At 37.5% G+C, this 17819-nt stretch overlaps 1 protein-coding gene across 1 annotated transcript in view; it reads left to right on the forward strand.

The window, feature by feature from the left end:
• The window catches only part of LOC138813688 (vomeronasal type-2 receptor 116-like), a 29956-nt gene extending 14109 nt beyond the window's left edge, over nucleotides 1-15847 (forward strand). Inside the window, exons 3-8 of the mRNA XM_070002075.1 lie at nucleotides 5068-5208; nucleotides 8780-9068; nucleotides 10793-11590; nucleotides 12741-12968; nucleotides 13900-14023; nucleotides 14925-15847. Coding sequence (XP_069858176.1) covers nucleotides 5068-5208; nucleotides 8780-9068; nucleotides 10793-11590; nucleotides 12741-12968; nucleotides 13900-14023; nucleotides 14925-15847 — 2503 coding nt within the window. The remainder of the gene's footprint in view (nucleotides 1-5067; nucleotides 5209-8779; nucleotides 9069-10792; nucleotides 11591-12740; nucleotides 12969-13899; nucleotides 14024-14924) is intronic.
• The last annotated feature ends 1972 nt before the right edge of the window (nucleotides 15848-17819 follow it).

Below are 17819 nucleotides of genomic sequence, written 5' to 3' on the forward strand. Positions count from 1 at the left end.
CATCTTGTCTTATTGCTGTAGCTAGGCATTCTAATACTAGATTGAAGAGAAGTGGAGAGAGTGGGCATCCTTGTCTTGTTCCTGAGTTAAGAGGAAATGGCTTTAGTTTTTCACCATTGAGTATAATGCTGGCTGTAGGTTTGTCATATACAGCCTTTATTGTATTGAGGAATGTTCCATGGATTCCTATTTTTTCCAAAACCTTCATCATAAAGGGGTGTTGGATCTTGTCAAATGCTTTTTCTGCGTCTATTGAGATAACCATGTGGTTCTTATTCTTGCTCCTGTTGATGTGATGAATAATATTAATTGATTTGCGTATATTGAACCAGCTTTGCATCCCTGAAATGAATCCTGTTTGATCATGGTGTATGATTTTTTGGATGAATTGTTGAAATCGATTTGCCAAAATTTTGTTGAGGAGTTTTGCATCAATGTTCATCAAAGAGATGGGTCTATAATACTCTTTCTTTGATGAGTCCCTGCCTGGGTTTGGGATGAGGGCTATGATGGCTTCATAGAATGTGTTCGGTAGTGAGCTTTCTCTTTCAATTTCATTGAAGAGTTGGAGGAGAATTGGTGTGAGCTCTGCTTTGAAGGCCTTGTAAAATTCCACTGTAAAACCATCTGGTCCTGGACTTTTCTTAGCTGGGAGGTCTCTTATTGCTGTTTCTATTTCAATGCTTGATATGGACCTGTTAAGATAGTTTAACTCATCTTGGTTTAGTTTTGGCATGTCAATATTTGCTAGGAAGAGGTCCATTTCTGTCAAGTTCTCAAACTTATTAGCATAAAGTTTTGAGAAGTATTCCCTTATAATGTTCGGAATCTTGGTTGTTTCCATGGTGATGTTTCCATTCTCATCTCTGAGTTTATTAATTTGGGTGTGTTCTCTTCTTTTTCTGATAAGATTTGCTAAGGGTCTGTCAATTTTGTTAAGTTTTTCGAAGAACCAACTCTTTGTTTTGTTGATTCTTTCTATAGTTTTTTTGGATTCTAATTCATTTAATTCTGATTTAATTTTGATTATTTCTTTCCCTCTACTGGATTGGGGTTTATCTTGCTGCTCTTTTTCAAGGAGGTTTAGATGTGTCATTAAATTGCTAGTTTCAGATCTCTCCAATTTGTTGATGTAGGAGCTCAGAGCTATAAACTTGCCTCTGAGTACTGCCTTTGCTGTGTCCCAGAGGAGCTGGTAATTTGTGTGTTCATTTTTGTTGAATAGCATGAACATTTGAATTTCCTTTCTAATCTCTTCCATGACCCACTCTTGATTCAGCAGTGTGTTGTTCAGCCTCCATGTGATACCGGACTTTCCTTGGTGGCTTTTTTTTGGTGTTGAGTTCTAATTTTATTCCCTTGTGGTCAGAGAGAATGCAAGGTATAACTTCAATGTTTCTGAATTTAGACAAATTTGCTTTGTGGCCTGGAATGTGGTCTATTTTAGAAAACGTTCCATGTGCTGTTGAGAAGAACGTGTATTCTGATGCTGCTGGGTGAAATGTTCGGTAAATGTCTGTTAAGTCTAGTTGATCTATGCAGCTGTTTAGATCTGCGGTTTCTCTGTTGAGTTTTTGCTGAGTTGATCTGTCTAGTGGGGAGAGTGGTGTGTTAAAATCCCCAACAATTAATGTCTTTGGATCTATATGGGATTTGAAGGAAAGTAGTGTTTCTTTGATAAATTTGGGTGCTCCATTGTTTGGCCAATAGATATTTAGAATTGTAATATCCTCCTGAAGGAGAGATCCTTTAATTAGGATGTAGCGACCTTCTTTATCTCTTCTCATGATTTTTAATTTGAAGTCTATTTTATCTGATATTAGGATTGCAACTCACGCCTGTTTATGAGGGCCGTTTGCTTGGTAGATTTTGTTCCAGCCTTTAACATTGAAAATGTGTTTGTTTTTATGGGCAAGATGTGACTCCTGCAGGCAGCAGATAGAAGGGTCTTGTTTTTTAATCCAACTAGACAGTCTATGTCGCTTAATTGGAGAGTACATTCCGTTAACGTTAAGAGATAGGACTGAGAGGTATTTGGGAGTTCCTGCCATGTTATCTACCTTCTTGGGGGCTGCGAAAACTGGGTTCTTCCTATGGTTCTTGGATTCTCAGTTTGGGTGCAGTTTGTTGGCCTTTCTTGTGGTCTTCTTGGTTTTCTATGTGTAGGACATCTTTAAGATTTTTTTGTAGGGCTGGTTTGGTGGAGATGTATTGTTTCAATTTTTCTTTGCTGTGGAAGGTTTTTATTTGGCCTTCAGTTATGAAGGAGAGCTTACCAGGGTACAGTATTCTTGGTTGATAGTTGTTTGTTTTTAGGGCATGGCATACTTCATTCCAGGCTCTTCTTGTTTTGATTGTCTCTGCTGAGAAATCTGAGGTGATTCTAATTGGTTTCCCTTTATAGGTGATTACCCTTTTCTCCCTGACAGCTTTAAGGATCTTTTCCTTGTTCTGAGTTGATCCTGTGTGGATTATAATGTGACAGTGGGATATCCTATTCCGGTCTGGTCTATTTGGGGTTCTAAAGGCTTCTTGTATCTGAATAGGCCTATCTTTTTGCATGTTTGGGAAGTTCTCTGTTAGGATCCTGTTAAATAAATTACCTAAGCCATTAACTTCTGTTTCTAGATGTTTCTCTACACCCATTATCCTTATATTAGGCCTTCTGATGGTGTCTTCCAAGTGTTGGATAGATCTATCATATTTGCTAGACTTGTCTTGGATGGTTGTATGTTCTTTCTCTATAATATCTAGGCTGTCTTCAATCCCTGAGATTTGATCTTCTGCATGGTCTAACCTGCTGTCAAGACTCTCTACTTTGTTTTTTATCTCTTTTCCTTCTAATTGGTCAGCTTTGATGGCTTCAAGTTCTTTGTTGAAGCTCTGTTTTAGGTCTTGTATGAATCTCTTTACTTCCTTAATTTGGTGTTCAGTTTTTGTCCTCAAATCACTTAGTTGATTGGATATGGTTTCTTTGGACTCCCATTCCTTCTGTTGGGTTCCATTCAGCATTCCCTTTGTGGTCTCCCTGACTTCCTTCAGCTCTTTGTTAATGGATTCTATGGATGCCTTTAGTGATCTTTGTGTGTTCTCTACCTGTTCTCTCAATTCCTGTATTACTCTTTGTTTAGCTTCCTCACGTTCGTGGGATTCCTGCAGTTCTCTTTGAGTGTTCTCAGCCTGCTCACGCCATTCCTCCCTTTCTATTTGAGTATTCTCAAGTTGTTCACGCAAATCCTGTATCAGTTTTTGAGTAGCTTCCTCACGCTTATGATATTCCTGTATAAACTTCTGGGATGCCTCCTCTCTCTCCCTATCACGCTCATACAGAGTCCTTTGTACGTTGTCAAACTTCTCATTTATCATGTTTGTCACCAGTGTTTGTAGAGCTATTTGGGAATTCTCCTCTGGATTGTTCATTATCTGATCTGACCCCTGATTATCAAGATTGGGAATTGAGATACCCGAATTTGCCATTTTTCTTGTGTTTTTCCGGCTTACTCTGCCCATTTGAGATGAAGATAGCACCAGTTTTGTGCTAGAACTCTATCTTAAGGCAACCATCAACCAGTTTGCATTTGTACAGTCAATAGTCTACAGGTACAATCTAGTTCAACAGATACATCTATTCAACATCAAACAACTATATTTTAAAGGACTTCGAACCGCAGAAAAGAATTTGCAAAACCAGAAATTATTAGGATTAGGGAGAGATGTGGCTAAAAAATAGGAATAGATTGGTGTGGGGAGGCACAGGGAGAGTTAACTAGTTCCTAATCACAATGTAGGAAATGGGTTGGGTAGGATGCAAGTAGAGAGAGAGAGAAAAAGAAGAGAGGGATAGGGGAATGAAAAGAGACCAGAAAAAAAATAGAAATGTTAAAATTATTGTTATTATAGAGATTAAAAGACCATCTATTTAGAGAGGAATGTGTATATGTTGAGGGAAAGGAAGGGACATAGAGGAGATGTGAAAAACTTTAAGGATGGGAAAGGGAGAAGAAAAGATCAGAAGTTCAGTAGAGCTAGACAAAAAAACAAAAAGATAATTAAGAAAGAAAGAAAAAGGCAAAGAAGATAAGAAAAGAACGGAAAACGCTCATTCACATATTCCTAAAATAAAAATTATAAGAGAAAGAAAAAAAAAGTTACTGGAAATCAATTATTTTTTCAGAAGAGGCAAAAATTAAAGATTAATAAAAGTTTTAGAAGAGAAAAAATTTTTATATATATATAAGATAACAAAAAACAAAAAACAAAGAATAAAAAAGAAAAGAAGAAAAAAAAAAGAAAAAAAAAGTCCTTTGATTTTTTTTTGGGGGGGGAGAAGGGGTGGGAAGAATCCTGTATCTCCCTTTTGTCTGTAACCAGCCTTTTGTTGGAGTCTCTGGTCAGCTTGAGGTCCTGTGGCTTGATTGGTTTCTTAAGTCGGTTTGTTGGAAGAGGCAGAAAAATGCTCTGCTTTACCCAAGATTTTGAGATCCCCCTCCCAGCTTAGTTTTCTAGGAGGGTGATCTGCTTTGAGAATCACAAAAGAGGGGGATGCAGTGGTGAGGCTATGTTCTGGGTAGAGTTGAGGCCTTTCAACAATCAGTAGCTTTTTCCTGGGGCTGTTTTGTGCAAAAAAAAAATCTCCCAGAGCCCAGCCAGGGATTCTGTTTTTCAATTGATTGTTGAGGCTGCTAGAGGGAGCGGCAGCCTCTGGCTCTGGTTACCCAGTGAGGGAAGCCACTCCAATGACTGGCGCCTGAGCTGGGTGACTTTTCCCTGGATAGAGCCGAGTCTGGCAGGTCACTTCGCTGTTAAGTTCTTGTGACCTGCTAAATGACTCGTTTTATTCCAAGGCCTGGGTTGGAGCTGGCAGCTCCTCCGAGCTTTGTCGGTATCCAAGATGGAGATCACTGGTCCTGGGGGGGGAGGGGTGGCCTTCCCTCCTCTGCTCCCTGAGAAGGAGTGAGGACGTCGGGCTTCTACTCATGTCGAGTCTTGGATCCTGGGTCGTCTCTGGTCTGCAAGCTGCAGGATGAAGATGTCCGCTCTTTGTTGGTTCTTGCTGGTGTTGAGTAGAATCCGCTCGCCCACTGCGTCTGGCTCCTTCGTCCTGGACTCTCTGTGTGAGCGCTCAGGTATGGCCCCGGCTGCAGTCTCCGCCGATTGTGACCCTGCCGCCGCCACCGCCGCGGTGGCGGATGGCGAGCACTCAGAAGTGTCTTTTTGCCTTGGCTTCCCCTCTCTTGTCTAACTCTCTGTCCTGTGATGGCACACTTGGTGTTATTCTCTGCCTTAGGACTGTTCACTGGAACTCTAAAACTGCTTTCTATGCGAGAGCTTGTTCAGATTATAGCTTCTCCTCTGCCATCTTCCCGGAACTCGTGCTTCTCATCTTTATGTCTGTTCCTGTGTTGAATTACATCAATTGACTTGTGTATATGGAACCAGGTTAGCAATCCTGGAATGAATTCAATTTGAACATAAGGAATGGTATTTTTTATTACTTATTGAATTTGGTTGGCCCGAATTTTGTTGAGACATTTTACATCAACGTCTATTCGAGAAATGGGTCTATAGTTCTCTTTTACTGATGGGTTCCTATCTGGTTTGGGGATAAGTGTTATGTTGGTTTCATAGGAAGATTTTGGTAGTGAACTTTCCCTTTCTGTTTCATTGAAGAGTTTGAGAAGCATGGGAGTGAGTTCCTATTCGAAGACTTAAAGATTCCTTCTATGAATGCATCTGCTCCTGGGCTTTTCCTGAATTGGAGGCTTTGTTGCCATTTCAATTGTATTCATTTTTATGGGCAATGTAGGTGACCACCTGGAACTCTTCCTCCATGGAAGCAGTCTCTGAGCAGGCACAAACAGATTCTGAGCTCAAACAGCTTTGACCTGGGCAGCAGAAGTCTTATTGAGGGGCCCCTGTTTCTGGATGTGGCATTATCAATCTCCTCTTTCTATTTCTCCATACCCTTGTTCTGTGGTGTCTCTCTGCTCCTTTGTGTGGTGTGGCAGTAGCAGCAGCCACTCCTTAAGGGTCTGCAAGCTGATTTGCATGTCTGCCCTTGTTTCTATCTTTGTGTTTCTAGGATTAGTGTTTGCTGTGTGATTTTGTCAGTATCACATGGTTCTCTGTTTAAGATTTGATCTGTGGCACTTCATGTCTGGGTCTCCCTGGGCTGCCTGAGAAGGCTAGGGGCAAAGGTTGCAGCCACTCAGCAGTGGTCTGCATGTTGTCTTGTTGTATTCTGCTCTGTGTTTATGTTGTGAGATTTCTTATGTATTTGAATGAGTCCCCATCTCTTTAATGTTCGATTTTTTTTGTCTCTTTTGAGGTAAAATGGATGCAGGGAATCTAAATAGCTGTTTTTCTTTTTCTTTTCTTTTCTTTTCTTTTTTTTTTTGTTGGTCGTGGGGGCTTGAACTCTGGGCCTGGGCTCTGTACCTCAGCTCTTCAGCTCAAGGCAAGTGCTCTACTACTTGAGCTACAGCGCCACTTCAGGTTTTCTGGTGGTTTATTGGAGATAGGAGTCTCACGGTCTCTCCTGCCCGGGCTGGCTTTGAACCTCGATCCTCAGATCTCAGCCTCCTGAGTAGCTAGGATTACAGGCGTGAGCCACCAGCGCCCGCAGCTGTTTTTCTTAGATGCATCTAAGGAGTTTGCTTGTGATGATGCCACCATCTTCTTGGAAGTGTCATGTCTGCATTGATGTGCATCATTGAGGTGTTGATTTGAGATTTTTCTAATTTGTTGATGAAAGACTTGAATCGTCTTCTGAGATTTACCTTGGCTGTGTGCCAAAGGAGTTGATATTTTAGTTGTTCTTTCACATTGAATCCCAGAATCAATTAAATTTTGATTTTTATCTCTCTCTTCAAAAAAACTGCTGAAGTCTCATCAATGAATTGCTTAGTTTCCATGAGTTTATTTTCTGTGACTCATTTGGTTGTATTCAGCTTTGATTGTGTTGACAGGAAAGAAGTTATACATTCACGTATTTTTTCTTGTTCTTTAATGGTTCTGTTCTGTGGTCTGAAAAACTTACTTTAGTATTTCTTGTAGGAAGAGTTTAGTGTAGATAAATTCTCTTAACTGTGCTTCTCTGAGAACATCTTTATCCTTCCTTTGTTTCTACAGGGTAACTTTGCTAGGTGCTAATAATCTTGGTGGATATAATCTTGGTGGATTTAGTTTTTTTAATCTTCAGAATTGTAAAGATCTCTTGCCATGCTCTCTTGACTTATATGGACTCTGCTGAGGAGTTAGCTGTTATGAAAATGGGTGCACACATATAGCATATGGGTCCCATTTCTATTCTAATTTAGAAAATCATCCTGTATATGTAGTTAACTTGTGAGTGCTTCATGCTTAGACAGGCTACTGTAGATGTTATGTTCAATAATTTGGTTATCCTTGGCTGGGAAGTTGGCTTATTGGTAGTGTGCTTGCCTCACATGCATGAGGCCCTGGGTTCAATTCCTCAGCATCTCATAAGCAGAACAACCTAGAAGTGGTGCTGTGTCTCAAGTGATAAAGTGCTAGCCTTGAGCTGAGAGATAGCTCCCAGGCCCAGATTTCTGCCCCAAGATTAATCAAAATATTGATTATACGTTCACCTTTAAGCCTTTTACTTTGTAGGTATCTCTACATTTGTTTTTGCTTTGTTGAAAATACTCTATTCAACTTTTGAAAAAAGCTGTTTAACACATCTTCATTCCTGCATTTTATTCCTCCATATGTGTATGTGCAATTAGATTTTTCTCAAGCTCACTATTTTCTTCTGTTTATAACATTTCAGAATATGATAGGCTTTCATGATCACTTCACATATACCTACAGCATATAATGAACAAGTTGGTCCTTTCATTCCATTACCAACATGCCTTCATTGTTTCCATTTAAACAATACCAGTTGATTTTACTATATTAATTTCTTTATAATATTCACACTTGCAAGCGTGCACATAAACACAAAAAAACACAGATTCACACATATTTGGTGCACACAGACAGGACTTGGAGAAAGAAAGAATGAAGAATACTTTGTTCCTCTTTATTTTGCTACTTTGGTTCCTTTTGAGAGTCTCAATTTAAATATATTGGGAAGAGAATAGTGATCAACATTTTATCATGGAGGTCTTGGAACTGGAAATTCTAGGCTAAGCATACCTACAATTCTTTCCTCAACCTTCAAGTAAGTAGTTTCTCTCTCCAAAATGAATTCCGTAAAATTAGATTCATACCTTTTGTTTTGTTACATAAAGAAAAATAAATATCTCTCCCCTTATAGGTCTGCTCTTTTCCTGGTTGTTATCAGTAAGAACTATTCCATATGTTGTGTCTGTAAACATACCTTGCTATAGTATCATTCATAAATAACCCTTTGCTTCTGAATACTGCACTTAAATTAAACATTCCTTAGTTAGCCTGACCTACCCTATAAACACAAAACATAAACTGGGTGATTGAAAACACGAGAAATATTTTCCATACAGGTTAACTAGTTGCACTAATGTAAAGAAACACAACATTTCCTGCCTCATGAAAACTTAATCCAACACACAGCAGCCTTTTGCTATGATGCATGTAGTAAGGAGGAAAACAAGCTCTCCCTCAACTTAAATAAGTATCTGAATTCTATATGTAAGTATAGGAGACTACATTTACATTCCATTCTAATTGGGGTATTATTTTAACTTTTTCTTTGACAAAGAAGCAAGCATTTGGTATATTGACGTTTTAAGATATGAAATACTTCTTCAAAATTTCTTTGGTCATTATGCAGGTTTATCTTCAAGAACTATCAGTATGTTTTGGCCTTGGCTTTTGCTATAGAGGAGATCAACAAAAACCCTGATCTTTTACATAACCTGACTCTGGGATTTAATGTCTATGATGTTCACTTCAATTCTTGGACAATGTTTAAGAATCCCTTCATTTGTCTCTTTGGGAAGTATAAGATTCCAAACTATTCCTGCGTGAGAGGAAGCAGTTCTATAGCAGTACTTACAGGACCATCAGGAGTAGTATCTGACCAGATTGGGACATTGCTTGGACTCTACAGATTTCCACAGGTGAGAGTGGAAGGTGTGCAAGTATATAAAAATGTCTAAATTCATGCCATTTCAGATGTTAGAAGAGAATGATAGGAAGAGACTGGATTCACAAATAAATCAGATTTTGTGATATCAAAGTGTAATTACTTAATGGTAGTCAGAAATATAATTTTAATCATTTTGAAAGAAGAGGTGAAAGATTTGAGCAAATAATTGGATAATTTATTGTTTCAATCTCTATGAATAATTTTCTTTTATAAATCAGGAAATGCAAGATGACTTTGCAGTGTGAAGTTATGTTGAGAAGGTTATTGATAGCACACAAAAGTAATCCTAGCTAATCAGAAAACTTGTATCTCCAATTAACCTACACGGAGCATAAGATGAATGTGTGACTCCATTGGTATAGAATAAGTCTTAAGGAAAATGCCCAAAGAAGTGCAAGAGTGTATGAGTGTGGACCCCTGTACTGGCATTGATGTGTAAACACACACACACACACACACACACACACACATACACACACACACAGAGAAAATAATATTTTGAACAAAATAAATAGGATCAGAATAAGAAAGTGTAGCCATATCCTCACAAATGTGAGAGTTACATCTAAAATATGAATATATTACATGAAATAAATATGGAATAGTCAAATAGCCATTGCACACACATATATATGTATGTATAATGTGTATATATGTATATGTACATACACTTTATTAAGCTGACTAACATAGGATATATATAAAGGTGGAACTCCATAGTGTAACTTTTCTGATCTAATGACAGTGTGAAAAATGAACACCAAAAAAAGGTGAAGCATATCTTGTCTGAGTGGGATAGGTTTTAAGGGAATAATACAGAAGAAAAGGAAAAGGTTGAGTGGAGGAATACAACATAATATTCAATGGGCATGGGTCAAAATGGAATTTTGAAAGTTGGGGAGTGTGTGGCGTTACAAATAGGAAGTGTTGATGGGAAACAGTGACAAAAACTAAAAAATATTTTACAAATACACAGCTATTCAAAAACAAATTATTTTTTCTAAAACTAAAAAACAATCTTACGTTCCAAATACTTCAACTAGTTCTTAACAGAGTTCAAGAGTGAGATTGTAAATAAGAGAAACAAGGAGATGTAAGTTTCTTTGGGTCTATAACTAGTACATGTTTGAGTCAAGCAGAAAAGTTCAGATAAGTTGATGTTAGGGAAATGATCCTTAAGATATGTATTCAACTGTTTATTTAGGTGATTGTTTCGAACACATTTATAAGACTATTTATTTGTTACTTTGTATGTCCCTCCCACATGGTATAACTCCTGCTTTCATTGTATTTGAGGTTGGTATAATTTGTGGAGCGGAAGGGAAAAAACAAATCAGTTAGCTAGGGATACAGGTGGATGCATTGCAACAATGGGATGATCAAGTCATTCTGTGGAAAAACCAACTTTAAAACTTTGGTGTGGGGGAGGAGGATTGGGTGGCGGGGCAGGGGAGGGATGGGAAGAGATGGGAAGGGGAAACCAAAGAGGAAGATACAACAAAAGAGGAGGATAAGAAATTTACTCATTATCTTGCCCATGTAATTTTTACCCCTCTGTACAGAATTTTCACAATAAAAATAAAATAAAGAAAATTTCTTTCAATTGCAAAAAAATAAAAAATAAAGGCTGAGACTGAGATAGTGATTCATGGCAATATTCTCGTTCACACAACATGCAATTTTCATTCCCTTTAGTTTACCTTTGGGCCTTTTGATCATGGCCTGAGTGACCATAACAAGTTTCCTGCTCTCTATCAGATGGCACCAAAGGACACATCAATAGCCACTGCTATGGTCTCCTTACTGCTTCACTTCAGCTGGAGCTGGGTGGGACTATTGACCACACAAGATGATAATGGGGCAAAGATTCTTGCTGAATTGAAAGTAGAGATGGCCAAGAACAGAGTTTGTGTAGCCTATGAGCTAGTGATCGCCACCCAAGATGCATATAACCACATAACAGTTAATCGTTATATTAATCTATCTTCAGCAAGTGTCCTCATCATATATGGTGATAATAATTCACTGATGATTTTTATGATATATATTGAGCAAATTATTACACATGGGAAAGTTTGTATCATGAACTCTCAGTGGGATTTCACCCTGCAAAGGAGATATTTCATGATAGGATCATTGCATGTACCTCTTATTTTTACACACCATCATGTAGTTGTTTCTGGATTCACAGATTTTGTCAAGGCAGTTAAGCCTTCCAAATACCCAGAAGACATTTTTCTTGCGAGGCTGTGGTTTCTCTCTTTTAATTGCTCTGATTCTGTGTCTGACTGTGTAACATGGGACAACTGTGCTCATGATGCCTCTTTGGATTGGTTACCTGGGCATAGTTTTGACGTGACTATGTCTGTAGACAGTTACAATATATACAACGGTGTGTATGCTGTGGCTCAGGCTCTCCATGAGATGCTTCTTCATCAAACAGAAGTTCAAACAATGGGAAATAGAAAAGGAGAATTGCCTTCCTCTACTCAGGTAAGTTCTTCTATGTTGGAGTACACAAACCATGAGCAAAGGCACTTGCTAGAGGAGTTTCTTACTGTATGAAATTAAGTAGTTCTGTATGTGTACATGTGGGTTTTTGTTTATATATATGGCATGTGTATATATACAAACATATATATATATACACACCAAATATATATATTTATATTCCTATGTCATACATATCTGTCTTGCTGATATTAATGGGTATATATTTCAGTATTTGAAGTAATTTTTTCAACTCTTAAGCATTTTCCTTTCTATTGTGAGAAACTACTGGAAGTACAAAATTGAACAAATGTATAGTCACATTTACAACATTAAATATTTCAGTTGCTTTTCCAAACCCTATGAATTCTTTATGTTTCAATTTCGTTGATGTATTCTAGACATGTGGGGATATGCTCTGAAGAAAAGAACAGGCCTATAACAAGGATAAAATATATTCCATCTTTCTAAAAATTAATTTTGACCAGTGCAGGGGGCTTGAACACAGTTGCTGGGTAGATCCCTGAGTCTGTGTTTAAGGTTAGCACACAACCACTTCAGCATAGCAAAACTTCTGACATTTTCTGAAAAGTGTATTGGATAAAAAATTCTCACTGCCCTTTCTGCACCAGCCTGCTTGGAAGCATGATCTTCTGATGTGAGCCTCCTGATTAGCTGATATTACATCCTTGAACCACCTGCACCCTGTTTATGAACCCATTAGTTACGAATAATATCAACATGTTCATAGCTCATGTTTTAAAATCTGTGAATTCAGCTTTTCCCTATGAGTTTCTTCAGTCATAGCAAAGGATGACTTCCTGAAACCAATTCCTCATGTTTTTCATAAGTGACTGAGTTTCATTCAACTTTAAGTAGTACATATTTAGCAAGCACAAACCATAGAAATTCACAAAAGAGTGGAGTGAATTTTTCTGAAAGTCTTCCTCTTTTTCTGAGTGATCAGGATAGATTATTTTTTCACAAAGATTATTTTGATTCCTCCATAGATTTTCTTCTGCGATACTTCACTAGTTATCTCTACTATTCTCAAATTCAGAATCAGAGATTAAAGGCAATCAGGAGCTTTGAATATTTTGCTTTCTGTCTTAACTCTGGAATACACTTGACCATAAGATGTGTCTACTTTTAGCTGCACACTTTTCTGAAGAATAACAAGTTTTACAATTCTATTGGATATCAAGAAATTTTGGACAAGCAAAGGAAATTGGAGCCAGAGTATGACATTATGAATGTTTGGAATTTTCCAGAGGGTCTTGAACTTGAGGTGAAAGTAGGAAAGTTTTCTCCATATGCTCCACATGGCAATCAACTTTCTTTATCTGAAGATATGGTACAGTGGTCCATTGAAACTACAGAGGTGAGTTGGATCTGATCCTAATAATTTTTCACACACATAAATTGGCAAAAGTCACCCTTTAAGTTTCTACCTGGTTGAGTTCCAGCTAGGTTATCCTATAAACCTAGAGTCTAATATAGCTCAGATGGGAATGTCATAGTTTACAGTCAGCTCACACAGGAAACTTTGTGAGATGCCTATTGCCAATAAATCTCCAAAAATATGGAGGTAGAGCTGTGTACTAGAGTGCTACACTTGAGACAAAATAGCTGAAGTCCAATGCTCAGGAAATGATTTCAAGCCCTAGGATCAGAACCAAGTGAGTTAAAAGTGTTTCTACATATTGATTTGGAATATTTTCATAAGATGTAAAATATATTTTTCTCAGTGAGATTCTAACACTGCAATAAAGTAGCTTAAGAGTTAATTTATGGGGTTGAAAGTTTCTTTTGCTCCCTTCTGTGGAGATTCTTTCATTGGTTAATCGAACTGCAACTTAACTATCTTTGTTTAGAGTAATCATTAAATGCTCCTGTAAGAAGATTTCACCTCATGAATGCTTGAAAACAAAGAAAAAACTATTATCACGTCGGGGCTCATATAACCCTATAAAGTGGAGGTCTCCTCCTTGCTCTTTCTAATGTCACAGATGTGTAGTAGAAAGCATATTGTGCCAGGAATTCAAGGAAATCCCATAGGGCTGGAAACTAAAATTACTTTCTCACCACTACTTTCCACTTTTTAAAAAAACCCATGCCTTACAGGCTAGAAATCAAGATTGAATCACTTAACCTTTGGGAATCATGGAATATGGAATCTATAACAGAATACAATAAACCAAATGCACTTACCTGTTTAAAACATTATACTTAAGCATCCCATTGTAAAACTGGATTGTTGTAGTGTTTGGTACATGTTGGAACAGTTATGGACACACCCTACCTTTCCTCAGACTCCTCACTCTGTCTGCAGTGAGAGTTGTGGTCCTGGATTCCGGAAATCTCCTCAGGAGGGAAATGCTGCCTGTTGCTTTGAATGTACACCTTGCTCAGAAAATGAGATTGCTAATGGAACAGGTGAGTCATGCTTATAAAGAAATCAGTTATCTCTCTCTCGTTATCCTCAATCAAAACAAGTCAATGCAAAAATTGTGTATTAGGATCACAGAGCTCATTCTCCTTCTCTCTGTTAATAACTAAATTCTGAGATGTGGTAGTATCGCTAATGGCAATGTGATAGAACATGATTTTGCATTATGTATTTAGAAAGATATTCCAGAATATTGCAGGGACAGTTACTCCAGGAATCTGTCTTATCACCAATCATTAGGACAAGTCTAAACTCTACCATAAAATTAAACATAAGTGGTATAAGTTGAGTATTCATCTTAAAACTTACATTTTACTCCCACAAAAAACTTGGATCTTGCTTATCTTTATTTCTCAGTGCCGAGAACTCTTTTGGTACAGGGCAAGGCCTCAGTAAGCTAGAATCAGTTTAGGAAATAGGAATGACCATAGAGGGTCAAAGAGTGATGAGTTTGTTTGTACAACGTTACAGGTGAAGAGCCAAGACAAGCATTATGAGAGGAAATCAAGGATAATATGCCACAGGGTAAAAATTAATGTCTTACAGAAACACATAGCGCAATGTAAGCTGTATACTTCCAATTTTAATATGATTACACCACTCTTAATTAGCATCAGAAAAAGTATAAAAAAGTTAATAAGATAATGTCATATCCCACATATTATTTAATCTATATGTGTGATAGACATTTTTTAAAAATATTGTATAAAAATGCCTGAATGATGAAGAAAAAAAAGGGAAGCAGTTACGGCTTGCAAAAAATACAAAAGAATTTTTATGATAGTAAATGCAGACATCTGAGAATTTCCCCTAAAGGAAAAATTCCCTAAATTCTTTGAAGCAAACTTGCTTAATAAAAAAGTAATGGTGATGTACATTTCTCACCAGATATGGAGCAATGTGTGAAATGTCTAGATCATCAGTATGCCAACACACCCAGGACACAGTGCCTCTTGAGAGGGGAAAGTTTCCTGGCTTTTGAAGATCCGTTGGGCATGGTTATGGCCTGCATGGCTCTTTGCTTCTCTTTGCTAACTGCTGCTGTTCTTTGGATGTTTGTGAAACACCAAGACACTGCCATTGTTAAGGCCAATAACCGGGCTCTCAGTTACATCTTGCTCATCTCCCTCATCTTCTGTTTCCTCTGTTCTTTGCTCTTTCTTGGTCAACCCAAAACAGCCACCTGCATCCTGCAGCAGATCACATTTGGAGTTGTGTTCACTGTGGCTGTTTCCACAGTGTTGGCCAAAACAGTGACTGTGGTTCTGGCCTTCAAGGCCACTTCCCCAGGAAGAAGGATGAGGTGGCTGCTGGTATCAGGCGCTCCTAACTTCATCATCCCCATCTGCACGCTCATCCAGGTGACCTTCTGTGGCCTCTGGCTGGGAACCTCTCCTCCCTTTGTGGACACAGATGCACACTCTGAACATGGCAACATCATCATCTTGTGCAACAAGGGCTCCCTCACTGCCTTCTACTGTGTCCTGGGATATCTGGGCTTCCTAGCCCTGGCAAGCTTCACTGTGGCTTTTCTGGCCAGGAACCTGCCTGACACCTTCAATGAGGCCAAGTTCCTGACTTTCAGCATGCTGGTGTTCTGCAGTGTGTGGCTCACTTTCCTGCCTGTATACTATAGTGCCAAGGGGAAGGTCATGGTGGCTGTAGAGGTCTTCTCCATATTGGCCTCTGGTGCAGGGCTCTTAGGCTGCATTTTTGCCCCAAAGTGTTATACCCTCTTGTTAATGAGAAATAGAAATTCTCTGCATGGCTTCAGGAATAAAAGACAGAGTAGGAGAAATAAGCATACTTAGTATTAAGTACCTAGGTTTGATTAGTACACAGAAGGTGTGATCTAAATCTCTAGTAATAGTAATGATCTCTTCTTGTTATAGTTTATATTATAGAATTTTTACTTCAAAGAGTAAGGCTGTACTGTATATTTCCTAGCAATGCTAGTCACAACTGATGGTAATCACAATTTATACTGGAGTTGTGCTTCTATATCTTGGTCTTCTTATTTAATCTGCACTTATTTATATTATCCACTCTTCCTAAATTCTTTTCTATATTGTCTTTTATATATGTATATTTTATTGTAAAGATACTGTACAAAGTGTTTATAGTTATATGAGTAAGTTAATAAGTACATTTCCTATCAAGCATCTTTAACCCCTCCTTTGTTTTCCCCTACCATACCTTCAGCCCCATGTCCCTACCCCTTCCCTGCATCCCCCCTCCAACTTGTAAAGTTTGTTTTCAACATAGTGTCTTGTATATCTCATTGTTACAATGGATCAACCTGTGTCCTTGTTTCAGCATTTTATTATTTCACTTCCTATCCCCAAATTAGAAAAATTTGTATGCAAGATGCCGTGCACTCCAATCAATTACAGGGAAAACAGGGGTTATAACTTGGGGAAAGAACATACAAAAGGAAAAAGAAATTCACAGAGTACAATAAAAATGACAGTGAAAAAGATTTTAAAAAACTATTGTGTCCCTATCATGGGGATTATTTCACTTAGTATCTTCTTATATGTTCACATGTACATAGTTTTGCTGCTAGTCTGGTAAGATTATCTTTGACTTTCTCAATAACTCCTCTACATCATTATGTTTATTAATTTCCTGTCTTCTCACCACCATGTGGCAGAGTCCTCAATTACAGTTCATTAATATTTCCTCTTCACAAATTTACATTTTTAATGTTGTCTTTCGATTTTGTTTGTTAAATATTTGTATATTTCTACTCACATGTTCATCTTTCGAAATTATCCTGAGTCACTTTGTGGGACATTTCTCTCTGGCCTGATCTCTCTTTCTCCTTGTCTCTTTCCATCTCTTTTCCCTCTCACACTGCTTCCCTCATATAACTTGAGAATGACTTGTATATGTTACAAAAATGCACTTTGATTTAAGTTTACAATGAAGAAGGTTTTCTCAATTTTCTCCTAAGTTTAAAGTCTGTTGTGCATAATAGTAAGCCCTTTCTTGCCTAGATACACTCTTCATTTTATGGATGATAATATCTCTTCATTAATTTGATGCAAAGAATTTTGAATATTGTATATGTTATTTCTTGTAATATCATCACTTCTTACAATTTGTTAAAACAAGAAAATTTTTATTTTCCACATTTCAAAATATTTATAAGGCAACCTTTACTTATTGTTTTAAATAGGTTGATTTAATGGGCCCTATACTATGTTTACATAATTACATTTTTAAGAGCTATAGACACAATTACACTCATTTCTTGCCTGTTTAAGAATTATCTTTTTATTTCTTCTGATAATAATTTAATTCATTTATGCATACTTGTAACAGGACCTATACTCTCCTTCACTTCTTCCCTCAATGCTTCTTTACCACTTGAACTGCAGTTGCATTTCTAACTGTCCTCTTACTGGAAATAAGACTCTCATACACTTTGCTCCCTGGCTGACTTCTAATCTCTTCTCATATTTACATTTGTAATAAATATATAGCTATGTAATGTACTATAGCTTTCTATAAATTAAATTTCTAGTTGAAAATATACAAATATTTTCACAAAAGAATATTGTGTGTTTGTTCTGTTGTTGAGAGCATGATGTTTAAAAAAATGAAAATGTACATAATTTTCAACTTCCTCAGTATGGCAATCAAGATATTATCAAAATACTCATATATTTCTACTTAGTTTTCAACTACATTCTTTTTTTAGGAATTTAATTAATAGAGTTTTTTTATGTTATTAAGTAAGATGCAGAATCCTCATTTGGTCATGGGAAAATATTGGGA

This window comes from Dipodomys merriami, unplaced genomic scaffold, assembly GCF_024711535.1.
Source record: "Dipodomys merriami isolate MVZ:Mamm:240054 unplaced genomic scaffold, mDipMer1.0.p SCAF_6, whole genome shotgun sequence".
In the NCBI taxonomy this organism is placed as follows: Eukaryota; Metazoa; Chordata; class Mammalia; order Rodentia; family Heteromyidae; genus Dipodomys; species Dipodomys merriami.